We start from the raw sequence: 17,026 nt of genomic DNA, 5'->3' as shown, positions 1-17,026 counted from the left end.
CGTGAACTTGTTGTTGTTTAGCCGTGGGTTATACTGTACATGTAGGTGGAGAGAGTGATAGTGATTGCGATAGCATAGTAAGAGCAAGAGAGTGAGAGTTTTTCCCAGTCAACAAAAAGGTGAGAGCTGCGCCGCCCAACTCAAAGCACAAGTCTGGTGACTGCATTGCATTCTGGTCTATTCTGGCCACCGATTGGTCTACAATCGGTGGCGGCTCTAGAAAGAAGCCCTCGCTCTTTGATTCTGAGGGACTGACACCAAAACCTGACATTTACTGATGATGTTTTAGATCCTGAAACATTTTCTGACATCAAACTCCACTGTAGCTGCTGGAAATATCTGGAGGTGACGTCACATCATCTACGATTGGCCAGTTTGACCCAGAAATGCAAAATACATTGCCAATAGCTGTTTTTTAACATTGCTCCACAGTCTTTTTGGGTGGATTTTTCTTTTAACTGAACTTACTTCACACCTGGTCAACCTTAAAAAGAGGACAGCCACTTGCAAATGAGCTAAATTAAGTGCTTTTTACACCTATTCACACATCTGAAAATTGCTTTTTACTGCATGATATAATGAACTTCTCCAGCCTTATCCGGCCTTTAGCTATCTGTCCACGTACCTTTTTCCCAGGGTGCTGAGCGGCGTGCCCAGGCTGATGGGGGTGCGGGTGGTTCTGGGGTTGCGGCCCCCCAGCTTGGCGACGGAGGCTCCGACGCGGGGCTCGGCCTGGCGGGCGGGGCTGGCGCCGGGCTTCACGTTCAGGTCCTTCAGGACGTCGTAGTTGATCTTGGAGGAGATCTTCTTCTGCTCCAGCATCTTCTCGATGGCCTCGTCGGCGGTGCTGGCCCGGATCGGCGCCCGCTTCTTCGCGGGCCCTCTGGGCTGCAGGGAGCTCAGGTGTCAGTGATCACACATTCATCATGACCAGCCAAATCAGTTTAGGAAATACTAATCGATTGTATTTGCAGAATTTGTGCTTTTTCTTTAAGCCTACTTGTGTACCAGACAGTTTTACCGTATAGAAGTGCAGTGAATGTCAGAAAGTTTAGACCAGTGATTCTGAACCTTTTTCATATCAAGGACCCCTAATTTAGTCCACATTAGGGCCATGGACCCCCATTTGATGAGATTTATTCTCTCTGACTCGAATCTGGGAATATATTTATTGTTCGATATGATTTTGTCCAGAATTCCATGACTATCTGTATTGTAGGTAGAGAGATAACAGTGAAACTATGATCAAAATAGTCATTCTTCTACATTCTCTAATTGTGTTAACTTCTTGCAAATGAAATAATGGTGAAGTTTATTAATTCATCAGTTTGCTGGGGACCCTCTGGAACCCCCTCAAGGACCCCTGGTGGTCCCCGGACCCCACGTTGAGAACCACTGGTTTACACAATCACAGGAAGGTATTTGAAAGTTATTTTGCAGCAGGATACTTTTCTGTGATTGGCAACTTACCCAACACTATCTGAACTGGGATTTCACACACATCACTTTGGAAATTATGGTCAAAGACTCTGCAGTCATTAAAATCTTAACTTGGGATACTAAGCAGCAGACATCGGTCAAGTACTGTTTGGAAATACTTTTCATCTTCTTATAGACCACTTGGGTCTTAGATGGGTGGGATTTTCCATATAAAACAATGTGTGCCAGAAAGTTTAGACAACCACAGGAACATCTTTGAAAGTAAAGTTACAGCAGTACACATTTCTGTCATTGGCAACTTGTCTGACACTATCTGAATTAGGATTTCACAAATGCAAGATTGGGGTTATCACCCATTTACCTTGACCTCACTCCAAAAACAAGGCTGGGGCTCAGCTGAGTTTTAGTTTACTCAAATTCAAAATTGAAAAATGAATCTCACGCAACAACGATGCAGCCTTCAATGTCACTCATTTCTTTATAGAGTGGATTTAAGGTCATTTTAAAAAGGCTTCCAGTTTTTTGAATCATAATGAAAATCCACTTCCTCGGTTGAAAGAGAAATCGACCCACAGGCTCCTAACCAGCTCAGGATGGAAATCAGCGGCTCATTTCTAACGATGACTAAACTACAAAAGGATGCTGGGGTTTGTTACACATGAACGGGGCTCATTTAAGAACGCTTCCCCCCTCGATATATTTCATTTCTTTTTTTTTTTTTTGTCAGTAGGATGAGGGCATGCGGCTGGTTGGATCAGTGCTGTCAGGAGCCTGCATGTCTCATTAGATAGCTGTTCCACTGCAGTTAATCCACCTAGTTAAAATCACTGAACAGATGTTAGGCCTAACAAAGGGCCTGCACTGTGCCAAGACCAGTAATGGGAAATGAGAGGGAACCAGCTCCACAGAGCTTACTGTCTGTCTGTCTGTCTGTCTGTCTGTCTGTCTGACTATCTATCTGTCTGTCTGTGTGATTACCTAATGGTTTGTCTGCCTGTCTATCTGTCTAACTGTTTGTATCTCTCTCTCTCTTACTCTGTGACTCTCTGTCTGGACGTGTGACTGTCTGTCTGACTGCGTAATTGTCCAACTAAATAATCAATCTGTCCATCTGTGTGAGTGACTGTCTGTCTATTTGTCTGCCTGAGTGACTGACTGTCTGTTTGTGTGACTGTCTGTCTGACTTTCTGTCTGACTGACCAACTGCCTCTGTGTGACTTTCTGTCTGCCTATCTGTCTGTGTGACTGTCAGTGACAGTGTGAATACCAACTGCCTATCTGTGGAACTGTCTGTCTGACTTTCTGACTGTCAATCCACGGTATCTCTCTGCCTATCATTCTGGCTGACTGTTTAACTTTCTGACTGTCTGCCTCACTAACTTTCTGTCTGCCTGTCTTTCTCTCTGACCAACTGTCTGTCTCTCTGACTTACTGACTGTCTCTCTGACTAACTGTCTGACTTAATGACTGTCTCTCTGACCAACTGTCTGTCTCTCTGACTAACTGTCTGACTTACTGACTGTCTCTCTGACTAACTGTCTGTCTCTCTGACCAACTGTCTGACTTACTGACTGTCTCTCTGACCAACTGTCTGTCTCTCTGTCTCTCCGACCAACTGTCTGTCTCTCTGACTAACTGTCTGACTTACTGACTGTCTCTCTGACTAACTGTCTGACTTACTGACTGTCTCTCTGTGTCTCTGACCAACTTTATGTCTCTGTCTCTCTGACCAACTGTCTGTCTCTCTGACCAACTGTCTGTCTCTCTGTCTCTCCGACCAACTGTCTCTCTGACCAACTGTCTGTCTCTCGGACTTCCTGACTGTCTCTCTCACTGTCTGACCACCTGTCTGTCTGATCTCACAGTGTTTCCTAGTGTTTCCTGTTACCTTCTTTTCTTTGTAGATCCCGAGCTCCTTCTCCTTCGCTATCCTCGCTTCCTTTTCTGAAGGTGGGAACAGGAAACAGTCAGATAAGGAACAGAAAAAAAAACAACTCTGTGACAGCAGTTTCAATACAGCAGGGTGGGAAATATCCACCAACTGCAAGCTGAACACTGGCAAATTTTCTCTACCAGTCACATTGGCAGCAGTTGGAGGTCCTACGCTAAGTAATGAGTTTGGCTGATACATTTTGGGATGTAGCAGACACTGTGGACAGTTTCCTGCCTCGTAATACAGTCCAACATAGAAAGCATGGGACGGCCTAAAAGTACCTTTCTCCTCTTTCAAGTAGTCGGAGTTCTGTGCCATCCAAAGTGCGGTCTTGACTTTCACTTCACTGTCATTCAGAAGATACTGCAGAGAGGGAGGGGGCGGCGTCAGTGGATATGCATTACAAGGAAGAGCATGCAATTATCCTACCAAGCGGTATAAAAAAAACACTCATCTTTTACTAAGTGCATTAAGTCTGTAAATGTCAAGCTGACTTGACTCTGCTGACTGTGTTATTTCCACCAACTGAACAAAACAAATTCCTTGCACATGTTAAACGTACCTGGTGATTAAACTGACTCATTCCTATTCTGGTGTAAACCAGATACAGCTGAGGTCCAGTAAACACCAGGTACAAAGGTCAGCATGGCAAAAATGCCAAAATACGTTCTATATACAGGATGGTGGTTGTACTGAGGAGTGTGGTAATATTGGTGTCCATGAATATGTTGATGTTGATGTCTTATATAACCACTAACATATACTAGTACAGTCATATTATTATGGTATTATGGTGTTGTGGTCTGCCTTTATTTTGTACTGCCTTGAGATACATGCCTTTTCCTACTGTCCTACCTGTTGTCTGTCCTATATGTATTTCCCCCCTGGGGGATTAATAAAGTATTTCGTATTTCCTGTTGAAACAGGATGTTGGGGGCGGGACATAACACAGTGAGGGATCATTCAAAAGTCTAAACCAATGGAATATGAGTCAGGGAGAGAAAGGGAGTTTTATGTGATGGGAGGGGTGGAGAGGAGCAGGACTGTTCAAAAATCTGATGGTTTTATTGTCTTATTAGAAATGTATATTTACGCCTACTAGTGCGGCATGATGTCACCATGAAAGATACTGTGTTTTCCAGGAAGTAAAAAAGCAATGAGAGTTAATGTCATTGTGACTTTAACTGTGTGTATATTAGAAATTGGAGCATGCTATATGGAAGCAGAGTGTCATGTCAGCCCATGTGGGCCGGGCTCCTTGAGGTCATGGCACTTAAATGATAATAAATCACAAACATAACTTAGATTTTTAGATTTTTGGTGTTTAGCTGATGCTCTTAACCAGAGCAAGTTACGACGAGTGCACCAATATTACAAGCAACCGATACAGTAGTTGCTAGAAAAATAAAATAAGAGCTAAGGAGAGAGACAGAAGGGGAATTACAGCGACTAGAGGAGAGGGGATTTAATTCAGCGGGGAGAAAGTAACATGAGCTACTTCTCCCAAATCCGCATTTCGAGAACTCGTCCGCTTAAGAGTTTAGCGGCATCGCTGAAAGCAGGCAGCGGCGTAACTCAAGATACGGTGAGGCTCATTAAGCACCGGGTACATACCAGCTCTATCTCACTGTCATCTATCCCACTCAGGTCCAGCTCCCCACTGTCAGCAGCACCATCTGTCATGGAAAAACAAATCGGAACGGACACAGTCAGAAATTGCTGTAATGCGCATTTTCACGGCAGCGGTCGCGTCCCGAGGGATAAAACAGGAGGAAAACGGCAGCCGGGCCCAAAAATACCTCCAACAACATCCTGGTGCGTTTTTTTCCTCTCCTGTGGAAGTACGGTGGAACATTTCGCGAAGGGGGTTAATCAGTAAATAAAACGCACTGTGACTTCTGATAAGGCGTTAATAGGCTTAACCCGCGTTTAAGCGGATCTACCTTAACAGACTTTCTTTTCAATTACGATACGCTTTCCAGATTGCGGCGCGCTTTATTTTCCAGCAGGGCGACGCTGAAACGGCAATTTGCATTTTCACGCGACGACGCTCGCAATACCCGGGACGAGCCTCCTCCACGCTTCTACTTAACGTCTCTTTGTGATAGCGCTGATTGCAGGAGTGAAACAACAGACATTTTAATGTGTTGATAAAAGGAGGCATTTGAAATCCCTAGGTGTGCGCACACTTCAATTTTTGGAAGAGAAGGGAAAATAGCTGCTTTCAAAGAAAACCTGATTAGCTTTGATAAAAGGAAACAAAAGGATCGGTGGGGGTTTGTTGGCTTCCGCAGTTAAAATAAAGTGAAAAAACCATCAATAGAAATTCAACAGCTTTCACTCCAAAGATCCCCCTCCTTGATTAGCCATTTTGGAATAAAGCGCGACTCCTCTCTGGCTGCCTGCAGACATCAGACAGTCAATCAAAGCGGCAGAGATGGAAAGGAGCGTCTTAAAGAGGCGACGCGTGGCAGGTTTGTACGAGTCGTTTAACTTCTGTCGGCTTTTCTGCCTTTGACGCGTTCAGAGGGGCCCTCCTTCCCACGAGTTCACAAACTCCCAACAGGAGCGCGACTTCAAAGACGCGCCACCCGAGTCCACAGGCAGCTTTCCCGGTTAATTAAGGAGAGGCAGGTGCATGGGAAGCCGTCGCCGCGGAGGAACACACCCTTCCTCCTCCAGCGAAGGGGAGGGAAGGGAAAAAAAAAAAAAAAAAAAAACCTAATCTAGTCAAACCATTTGAGTTCTCCTGGGAGATTGCGGTTTCCTTTAAAAAAAAAAGAAAGCGCTCCGGAGGGAACAGACAGGTCAGTCGCTATCTGCCGGGCCCAGCCCTCTAAGAACTTCCCCTCCGTGAAGTGTGAGCGGGAGATAAGAGAGAGAGACAAGCCCAGGGAGAGATCAGCGGCTCCAGGAGGCAGGGAAGCAGATAACGCCGGTCCACCGCTGGAAGAGAGGAGGGGCAGCCGGGCGCAATTACCCAGTTATTATTCAGCCGCTCCTTTGATATATCTACACTCTCTAATTTGATAAAACCATAAAATTGTTCCTGGTTAGCGTGCAGCAGAACCGGCAAATCCAGACCTGTGCTTCAGAACGTGATGTCGGTCGAGTGCGTTAGGGGAATGGTTAAGTAGAAATATGACACTGGTGAAGTTGTTATTTCTTGTTAACAAACTAATTTTTTGTTTTTCGAAGAAGCACAGAAGAAGAACGCTGCCTTGACTTCAAAGATAAAGAAGTAAAGTGCTAATTGGAGGATGGGGGATTCACACATTAAAAAAAAAAAAAGAGGGCAATAACGCGACCGACTGTTGCACCTAGAGACTTTTAACACTATTTTGCTATAAATTAACCAAGAATAAGAAAGGCTGAGTGTCTTGGATTCACTGAAAACATCCTTCCTATGCTGTCGTCATAACCAAATTTGTTCAATTTTATTTATTAGTTAATGTTTATTCGACTTATTTTCCTTTTCACATTTCATGACGGGGTGGCAAAAGGTGAAACACCTGTTGAGCGGAAGAGATTATGGAGAAAATAAAAATGAATAGGTACACTAACAGTTCTCCCTTCTCTGCAGATTCAGTAGATACCAAGAACGTCTTTCAGTTCCTTCTCAAGCTGAGAGATAGAGAGATAGAGAGATAGAGAGAGAGAGAGAGAGATAGAGAGAGAGAGAGATAGAGAGATAGAGAGATAGAGAGATAGAGAGATAGAGAGATAGAGAGATAGAGATAGAGATAGATGCTTTATTGATCCCGAAGGAAATTCTGGTGTACAGTAGCTTCCAACGTGTACATTACAAGATAGGAAGGTACAAATAAAAAATTCTGAAAAAAACACGATAAGAGACTAAAACAAATAGGAATAAACAAAGATAAAAACCAGTCCTGGCAGAGACTGGGAAAGAAAGAAAGAAAGCGCCTGTGCATCTGCAGTATGTAGACAACTATGCAAGAGGTTTAGGAGAGTGGTTACCAACGGTGAAGAGGACACACCACCATGTTGGATGAGAGCAAAATGAGAAAATACAAAGTTATCACCTCCTCCGTCCAGACAAAACAAAGAAAATGTCTTGTTTCTGTGTGGCAGCATGGTGTTCAGACTGCGCTGTATGAGAGGTAAGAGGAGGAGGAGGAGATAATGTTTTGTTGTCACTCCTCCAACATGGCGGCGCGTCCCTCACACTGGGAGTCACTGTCCAAACATTTGTGTAATAGTGACTGAGCAGTGTGAAATTTCATGGTACCAAGTCAAAATGAAGTATATTCCTTGAAAGATGTTATATTAATCTAGCAGTGTGAGATGCAGAGGTAGAAAGTAACTAAGTACATTTACTCAAACACTGTACTTAAGTACAATTTTGAGGTACTTGTACTTTACTTGAGTATTTCCATTTTATGCTACTTTATACTTCTACTCCACTACATTTCAGAGGGAAATATTGTACTTTTTACTCCACTACCTTTATTTGATAACTTAAGTTACTAGTTACTTTGCAGATTCAGATTATTAATACAAAATATAATCAACTAATAAATTGTGATGTATTATTATAGATTACTGTAAGATACCCAGCAGTATATAAAGTAGTGGAAATCAGCCCCACCTTTTCCAGCTGCAACATTAAAGTGATGCTTACACATTAATGCATCAGTAATTATAATTCAATAATATAATATATACTGTATTATTCTGAAATGGGCCATTCTGCATAATGAGTACTTTCACTTTTGTTGCTTTAAGTACATTTTGATGTTAATACTTTTGTACTTTTACTTAAGTAACATTTTGAATGCAGGACTTTTACTTGTAACAGAGTATTTTTATACTGTGGTATTTCTACTTTTACTTAAGTCAAAGATCTGAGTACTTCTTCCACCACTGGTGAGATGTATGTGATGGGTAGTAGATGTGAGTTGTGTCCATAGACAGTATGGCGGTTAAAGCATAACTCTTTTTTTACCTTATTTTCCCCATCGTTTTCCATCATACTTATCAATTCTGAACAAAATGTCATCAGCTGCTAAAGAACTACTTATGTCTTCCTTGCCTTGGTGTGTGGCTGTCCAATACAGACCTATTTGGCCAACAGACCCCAAAAACTTTACCCCAAAAGCACCCGAGGCATGCATTCACAATCAAAATCACTCTGTAATGAGACATTTATTTATTTTACTTTCAAAACCCGACAAATTTCATGCCTTTTCAGCTGCAGCTGGCTGGCAAAGAGTGCTAAAGAAGTGCTAAGTCAAGGGCCAATGTAGCATCAAAACTGAACGAGAGGCATGACTTCAGATCACTTTCATTTACATATTTTTTACCGACATGTCTGATTACAGAGCGCCCAATCAGTGTGTTGAAAAAGACTTGCTTTCGAGGTTGATTTTTTGGAGAATCCACTGGCCTGTCAGGACGGTGCTGGAGAGCTGCAAACCCCGGCAAGCAGCTCTGGAGTGAAGCAACTAACAAGACTTTCGTCAGAATCGACTGGAATGATGCAAAAAGACTGGAAAACACGGGTCCAGGTCGAAAATGACCTAAAGACCCCCGTCTCTGCAGCTACAAGTTTCCCTGCTGGCTGGGATCAAACACTAGTAGAAGCTTCTCTCCTCTTCCTCCCAGCCTCCTGAGAGGAAGACGGAAGAAGAAGAAGAAGAATGCCCACTTTCATAAAAAAACAAGACACAACAACATCCAAAAGTTGTACGTTCGTAAAACTTGAAATCCTGAAAAATATACAAGTCACATCCCTGATGAACTTGTATTTGTTGAGAAACTAGTTTCCCCCGCTCCTGACCAGCAGCCAGCGCTCAGCAGCGGCCCGGCTGACAGGAGCCTCAGGTCTTTTGGCAGCAACTCAGCAGCTCAGAGATCCAGCACCGCCTGCATATCAATGCAGCAAACCCCAGGATTCCCCGGGCCTCGTTTCTTTTTATTTTTTCTTTTCTAAGGAGCTTCTCCTCTCCAACGGAAACCCCCCCTGGAACAGACTTCCAATCTAATATTGAAGGAAGAGGGGAGAGGGAAGGTGAGGAGGATCCAGGGAAGGAAGGAGGGAGGGAGGGAGGGAGGGAGGGAGGGAGGGAGGGAGGGAGGGAGGGAGGGAGGAAGAAGAGAATGAGGAAGATGGGGGGGGGGGGGAGTGGAAGCAGTAGTGTGATCCATCCATAAAGAGTAAGCCTTGAAGGGGTGAAGGAAGGAGGGAGAGAGGGAGGGAAGGAAGGAAGGAGAGGGAAGAGTGGGAGGGAAGGAGGAAGAGAAGGGAGGATGGAGAAAGCAAATGAGGGAGACATGGAAGGAGGGGAGAGAAATGAAGGAGAAGAGAAAAGATGTAGAGCGAAGATGAGAGGCAGCACACTATCTTACCCTCTTTCAACGCTTTAGATTGTTTTCCAGCGCCTTTATCATGTTACGAGATATTTGTTCTTTTCCTTCATCTTAGTTGTTTGTCAAAGTTCATATTTTAAAACAAACGCTGTCTAAATAGTACAAGTCACTCCCAGTAAAGAAGACGGCAGCAATTTTAAGCTCAAATCTATCTTTAATTTCTATTTCATTTTACAGACTGCAGCTGGCGGAAGCGTTTTGCTTTGGTTTGGCTCGACTGGGTTGTGATTGACTGAAGGCGGGTCCTAATGTGTCTGCAGAGAACATTAGCTACTGGTTTAAAGATTTATTTTGGAGAGCAAATCGGACATGTAAAAACCCAGAAGCGGTATCTTGCCTCATCTTGTTTACAAGCAGAAACCAGCATCCCAAATGTGCACATTAATATGAAACGGTGAAGGGAAAATGTTTCAAAATGTAAAAGTTTATAGCCTGATATTAGCTTTCTGATGCAACTGATTGTCGGCTTCTCATTCACAGTGATGAATTACTTTTACCGTTTGGAATTGAATGGGAGTGAATGAGCCTGAGAGGATTGGCAAAACGGATTTAAAAACATCTATAAATCGTGGCATGGAAAAATCAGGGTTCCTACAAATTTTCAATTAAAAAATTCTGTACTTTTTCCAGACCTTGATTTGTTTTGAAGATTGTGTCTGGTGTTCAATATGATTTACGCAGATAGACATCTTGCCCCTGCTAACTAGGTCACATCACTGTATAGATGAAGATTGTTCTTCACAGCGACAAATATCAGAATATGTGAGATGATTGGCAGGGTTCCTACACGGTTTCCATTTTAAAATTCCATATTTTCCCCAGACTCTATGTTCTTGACTGGATTTGATTTTGGTGGGTATTTGATATAATGCATGCTGACAGCGGCTGGGTAATAAGAGCGTCCCTCTATCTGAACATTATTCTTCACATCAACAAAAACTGTGGACTCAAAGTGGCTCTACAACAACATAAAAGCTAGAATTATGTGTGTATCGGACCTGAACCGCAACATTTTCCATACTTTTCCAGACATTTTTTCAAATTCCCAAACTATTCAAGACCTGGAAATGATCAAATTCATTTTTAATACTTTTCCAGACCTGCGTAGGAACCCTGATAGTCAGAATTAACATGAAAGGGACAGAAAGTGTAAAATAAAAAGGTAAAAATCAAGCTGGAATTGTCCTTTCAGATAAATCTCATAGGAAACAGAGGAAAACGGCAGAGCAGCAGTGTGATGAATCCACAAAGAATGCACCGCTGCCCACAAGCTGTTAGCTCCAACACCCTCATCTACCTCCGTCCTCAGAGACAGGTAACCTGACCCCAGATTTACCCCCCCACCCCCCCACCCCCCCTCCAAATGCCCCCTCCTCCCACACACCGCTGTGTCCCAGGCGGCGGCAGGCCCGTCTGATGTGGTCAGGAGAATAAGATGCTTCACCGCAGAACCTCTCTGATACTGAGAAGAGAAGAAGAAGAAAAAGAAAAGAAGAAGCCGAGAAAATGTGCCCTGCAGGAACGAATGCTAACAGGTGAAGGAGACGGCCTTTTGAAGATGGCAAGAGAGAAAGAACAAGAGATTGAAAGAGAGAGAGAGAGGGGGGGGGGAGAGGAGGGAGATTGAAAGAGATAGACGTGGGTGAGAGGATTGAGAGATGCAAAGAAGGACAGATATTATGAGACAGAGAGAAAGACTGATAGAAAGAGACAGAAAGAGAGCAGGAGAGAGGGTCAAAGAGATAGCGAGAAAGAGAGCAGGTGAAGGGATGAAAGAAAGAGTGAGATAGCAGGAAAGACGGAGAACAAAAGAAGATTAAGAGACAAAGAGATTGATGAAACAGCAGGAGAAAAGGGGAAAAGAGATGGAGAAAGGGAGAGAGAGCAGCTGAGGGACAAAGAGAGAAAGAAAGAGCAGGAGAAATTAAGAAAGAGAGAGGAAGGAAGGGAGAGGCTGAGAGAGAGAAAGATTGAGAGAGAAAGAGGAGACAAATTGAGTGAGAGGAGGAGAGAAAGTTGAGAGAGAAATTCATACAGAGCAGGAGCAGGAAAGAGCTTGAGAGACAGGAAGAAAGATTGAGAGAGAAATAGAGAGAGTAGGAGTAAAGGAAGGAGAGAGAGAGAGAGAAAGGGAGAGAGAGAGAGAGAGAGAGAGAGAGAGAGAGAAAGAGGAGGCTTAAGAGGAATTCACTGATCTCCCTAATCCCGAGCGGTATTTCATTTCGGAGAGGGGGGTAGAGAGAAAAGACGAGAGGAGAGGAGAGGAGGAAAAAAGAGAAACGTCAGGCTGGCTAAATTAAAAGGATGCGTCAGTCTGCTTTACTCCTCCACACCTCCTGTCTTCCCCCTCCCTCCCCCCCCCCTCTCTCTCTCTCTCTCTCTCTCTCTCTCTTCTCTCTCTCTCTCTCTCCCCTCCCCTTTTCCAAAAAACAAAGAGTGTGTGTGATCCGGAGGATGAATGGGCCTGTGTAGCCCCGGTGCTGCAGGATCACCCATCATCCACACTTCAAAAGGATCCCCCATTATCCAGACTCCCAGCTCTTGATGTCAGCAACAATACTGATCCCATCCTACACACCAAACACTCGACCTGCACCGAGCGGCACAGCAGGACAGCTGGGGGGGGGGGGAGGGGGGGCAGCACATTTTAAAAAAGGCAGATGTTTTAATACACGAGGTCGTTTGGCTCCAAAAAATGGGAAGAGCGACACAAAATGATCGCAAAGAGATAAAATAAATGATGGTACTTCCATTTAAAAGGATAGCGGGCAACTTGGCGGCCTTAGCTGAACAAAGGCTAACATTTCTACAGAGAGGATCCTCTATGGAGACACTGAATGCTTCACTTTTTTTTTTTTTCTTCTTTGAAAATGGTTAAATACCATTTTGGAGTACAGCTCTTAATGTTTTTAATGCACTGTACTTTTTGTGCACATTTCCCAGAATCTCCCCAGAATTTTCCACATTATAATCTAGCATGTCACTTTATAATTATAAGTTCTTTTTTGTGTTTTGGATGTTTGCTTATGTTTCTATGTCTTTATGGGGTTTTTTTTAGTTGTCTTATTGGTAAATCCATGTTGACTGTGGCCAAAGCCAAAGACAATTTTCTGCAACTTCTAACTAACTTTTTAATTTAATAAATATGAAAAAGGCACGTGGGAGTAGCATTTGAGACAGACTGCAATGGAAATTTGATGGCCATTTTGAAGAAAAGGTGCATTACGATAAAAGGAACTTGAAAAAAATTCACATTATTTAATTGGAAAACCAAAATAAAATACTGTGGCAGGATGTTTATAGTGCACTCCCACAGTAGACAGGCTAATTGCCATTAACCTGCATGAAGCAAAAGCCTTTCTACTTCTGTTTGACTGTTATTTCTTTCTCTATAACTCAAAAAACTCATTCTGGGACCCTGGGAATATTAGATGTACCTGCTGTGGAGGCGCTGTGGCACTCGCCCTTCACCTCCTTACTTCTCCTGTCAGAGATCGAGGAATTTAACCCGATTCTACTGTTGCTCCAATTCTGAGAAAACTCTGGGTAAGACTGTCAGCTAAGTGCCTCAAATACATAAAAAAAAATAGCGCTCTCAGTGTAAAACTACATTCCCGCAGTAGTATGAGGTAATAAGGCTCGGTGCCAGCTCTGCCCTGAAGAAATAACCAGCCAAGCGAGGCAATAAATAGAGTGTGAGATTCTCGCTGACACGGGCGGGCCGGGCGAGCCCATTAAAAACTGACCTCCCCGACCTTGGAGGAGTCCAGACAGAGCGAACGCCCACTCCACCACCTGCTCCTCCTCCTCCTCCTCCTCCTCCTCCTCCTCCTCTTCCTCCTCCTCCTCCTCCTCAGCCACAGAGTGGGGAGCGGGGAGACGCTGACCGGCCCTGGTGGGCGATAACGCTCCTGGAGGCACACTGGTGTTCACTTGTTTATGTTTCAGTGCTGTACTCATAATGCACGTGTCTAGTTTGGGACAATATATGTATTGTGTAACTTTTCATCATAACCTAATGCTAATAGCCACATATGTTGAGTCAATATGCGTTAGGCAAGATGTTTATGTAAAAATAGACCCGTCTTATCAGTCCAAATCACAAAGAGAGAACAGAGAGAAGCCACAGATTCGTCTTATTTACTTAACAATCAACACTGCTCCCAGTAGACCACACACACCAAGACTGACAAATTCACTCATGTGCAATATCAATGTATACCAAACTGTGCAATATCAATATTTCCTATGTGCAATAATGTGAATTCAACCGTTTACTGTAACCGTTTACTTATTTATTTATTATATCTGATGCCTTTTTTACTTGCTTTTGCACTATCCCCTTTGCTGCTGTAACACTGTAAATTTCCCCGTTGTGGGATTAATAGAGGATTATCTTATTTTATCTTATCTTATTTGCCCAAATTAAACTCTGGGCCACGTTCAAAGTTTCCATCGTTTTGCTACAATGCAAAACATTTGCTCCCAACGGTGTGAAACGTCTTGGAACGGCTTTTGAGGCACGTTTGACCCCATTCAGACAGAGTGATTCTGCCTTTTCATTGGCTACATACAAACGCCTGTCACGCGGTTGCGCAACTGGCTCGGGGGAATTCTTCAAGGAGGACGCACAGAACCGCTGACTACAATAACATCCTGTAACAAAGGCTTTGTAACAGGATGTTCAGTGCACTAGCTTTCAAACTTCCTGTTTGCCACATGTTGGGGCAACTGAACGCGCCCCTGGTGTCGGGTATGAACACACAACCAGGAAGTGACGAATCAAAACTCACTGAACAGCAGCAGAGAAAGCTGGACTCACCAGCGTTAGATCTTTTCCTCTCTCTCGTCTCTCTGGTGTAAAGCATCACAGAGCGGCCGGCTGGTGATGTTTACTGACCTCATGTGACAGGATTTCTGGGTTATTGAAGTTCAAATTTTTAAAACAGTTACCTCTCCCTGCCATTTGTAGCCACCAAGGTGCGAAGTTGCCTCATGCATCTTGATGAACAAATGTGTTGAAAAGTAACAGAATTGTGTTTCTCCCAAAAACCAGACACACAGATGCGTTGAGACTGACAGCCCCTTTAAAGAGAGTAAGCACTGCGTTCCTTATTTTGAATTAAAGTTGATGATCAAAGAGATGTCCTGTCAATTCGTCCCGCTTCATTATCTGGCCTATTTTCCCAAAGCCGTTTGTTAAAAAATAAATTACCATATTTTCAAAAAAAATTGCCTGTTTTACATCACAAGAACAGGATGAATAAATCATCAGTATATTTTCCTCAATGGTCTGAATTCACAATGTAAGAGGCTTATCTGGAAATGAACTGAAGAGGCACTCGCATGGATAAGAAGGGCACTTTCTGATCCGTCATGGCAAACCTCAGTGGTGCCGCTGAGGAATTTAAAGAATGCTGTAATGAAAATGAGGACTGTTTCATGTGTGGACGGGCGCATGAGAATCAAACGTTCGCAAAAACGTGAAGACGCGACCGCCACAGGAATGCTCAGCCAAATGCAGCCCGGGCCGCGGAAACGAATCAGAGCTCTGTGTCTTTCACACCAGACCGCCGCTCATCTGCATGAAAATATATATCTTAAAACTCTTTTCTATGGGAGTCGTCTGAAGAGGGATGAGAGGAGTAGTCCAATCAAAAAAAAGGAGAAACCCACACTCGGATACTCTCGCCCCGTTGGGTCTCATCAATCTGCGAGGCATTCCAGGAGTGGTTCAGTGACGAAGAGTCGCAATTTAGTTTTTTTTTTGAGTACCGACGCTCCCTCATCCTGCCTGCCATCTTGCCTCTTGTCTGCTTCTACTTCACTCAAAAAAGATTTCCTGCATTTCCTTTTCCAGTCGAGAAAAAGTCAGTCACACCCCCCTTACTCCAAAACCCATCATATCTTACGGCTGCATTGCATTCTGGGGCCAGTTGCATAAAGATAGACCTGGTCTTAGACTTAAATGTGACTTTAAGTGAAACTTGCTATAGACATTTATATTTACCTGTTCCTACTACTTCTTGGTTGTTGTAGATCTCTAATGTGTTGTTTCTGTCTCTAAAGACTCGCTCTCTTCTTCAGACTCTTTCCAAAAACCAAAGATTTGGCATCTTGTATGAAACAGCTCCAGTATTTAAACGTCCCACTCTGACAGTTAGGCTGAGTCGTTGCCATAACAACAAAGTTCTTAACTTAAGATAAGCTGGGGGGAAGGTGGCTATCTTTCCTACCTCAAAATAAGTCAGTTGTAATATTTAAGTAACAGACAGTCTTAATTAGACTTGTCCAACCTGAGAATCTAAGACCAGTCTAAGGCTTTAGACTAGTCTTAAACTAGCTTTATGCAACTGGCTCCTGGTCTGATCTCCTGCTCCTGTGGGTGGAGAAATTGGTCTCTCTCCTCTTCTACGATGGATCTCTCCCTGTATGATTGTTGAACGTCTCTCGGTGCAAAATGGCGGCTCTAGAAAGAAGAAGCCCTCGCTCTTTGATTCTGAGGGACTGACACCAAAAACCTGACGTTTACCGCTGATGTTTCAGATCGCTGAGACATTTTCTGCTGTTAAACTCCATTGTAGCTGCTGGAAACATCTGGACGTGATGACATGTTGTTTATGTTCGCAAGCTACATCACACATACTTGTTTTCTAAGAGTGTCTAGAGTCTAGTGTTTTAGGGGGGATTCTTTCTTTAAGTTTCCAAGAACGCAAGAATGCCAAGTGGAGAAAGAGTGACCAATCCTTTCAAGAAGTGTGGTATTCTAACTTTAAGCGTTAGTATCTTTGCTGAGCATGCTGTATTCATGTAGTTACACACAAACACACACACACACACACACACACACACACACACACACACACAGGAGCTGCCAAGTACAACCAGTCTCCTACAGTTCGACACTAAGCAGCTCCACTGGTGCCATTTAGAGGCTAGCTGCCTTGCTCAACGGCTTCTCAATGATGGCTGTTGAAGGAAGGGCGGAGTGTTTCTCATTCACTTCCCACAACCAGCTGGGGGATTCAAACCTGAGACCTTCTGGTTACGAGCCGGCCTCTCTCTCACCTGTAGCCCCCCCTTGCTGCTGGCTCCAGAGAATGAAGATTTAAACCCTCGCTCTGTGCCTTGGCAGCAGGAACACAGGAGCTGTGATTCAGCTCGACGCCAGAAGCCCCGCCTGCGCCTTCCTCCTGCAGCTCCGGAGGAAGGTCGACTTGACCAAAGACATTACGATAAAATTCAATTTGAATTGATCCA

The 17,026-nt window shown here is 43.8% G+C and overlaps 1 protein-coding gene across 1 annotated transcript in view; it reads right to left on the bottom strand.

Moving 5' to 3' along the window:
- The window catches only part of LOC139657960 (transcription factor IIIB 90 kDa subunit-like), a gene marked incomplete at its 3' end in the record, with an annotated part of 65,086 nt that overhangs the window by 28,473 nt on the left and 19,587 nt on the right, over positions 1-17,026 (bottom strand). Inside the window, exons 7-10 of the mRNA XM_071535952.1 lie at positions 4,988-5,049; positions 3,655-3,736; positions 3,329-3,384; positions 626-888 (exon numbers count right to left, since the gene is read on the bottom strand). Of these exons, the coding sequence (XP_071392053.1) occupies positions 626-888; positions 3,329-3,384; positions 3,655-3,736; positions 4,988-5,049 (463 nt within the window). The remainder of the gene's footprint in view (positions 1-625; positions 889-3,328; positions 3,385-3,654; positions 3,737-4,987; positions 5,050-17,026) is intronic.

This window comes from Centroberyx affinis, unplaced genomic scaffold (genome assembly GCF_046629955.1).
Source record: "Centroberyx affinis isolate AG114_WGS23_722 - 3 ecotype Tasmania unplaced genomic scaffold, CSIRO-AGI_Caff_v1 ptg002800l_1, whole genome shotgun sequence".
Lineage (NCBI taxonomy): Eukaryota > Metazoa > Chordata > Actinopteri > Beryciformes > Berycidae > Centroberyx > Centroberyx affinis.
Note: the sequence above shows the minus strand (reverse complement) of the source record. Positions and strands in the feature narration are given on the sequence as shown.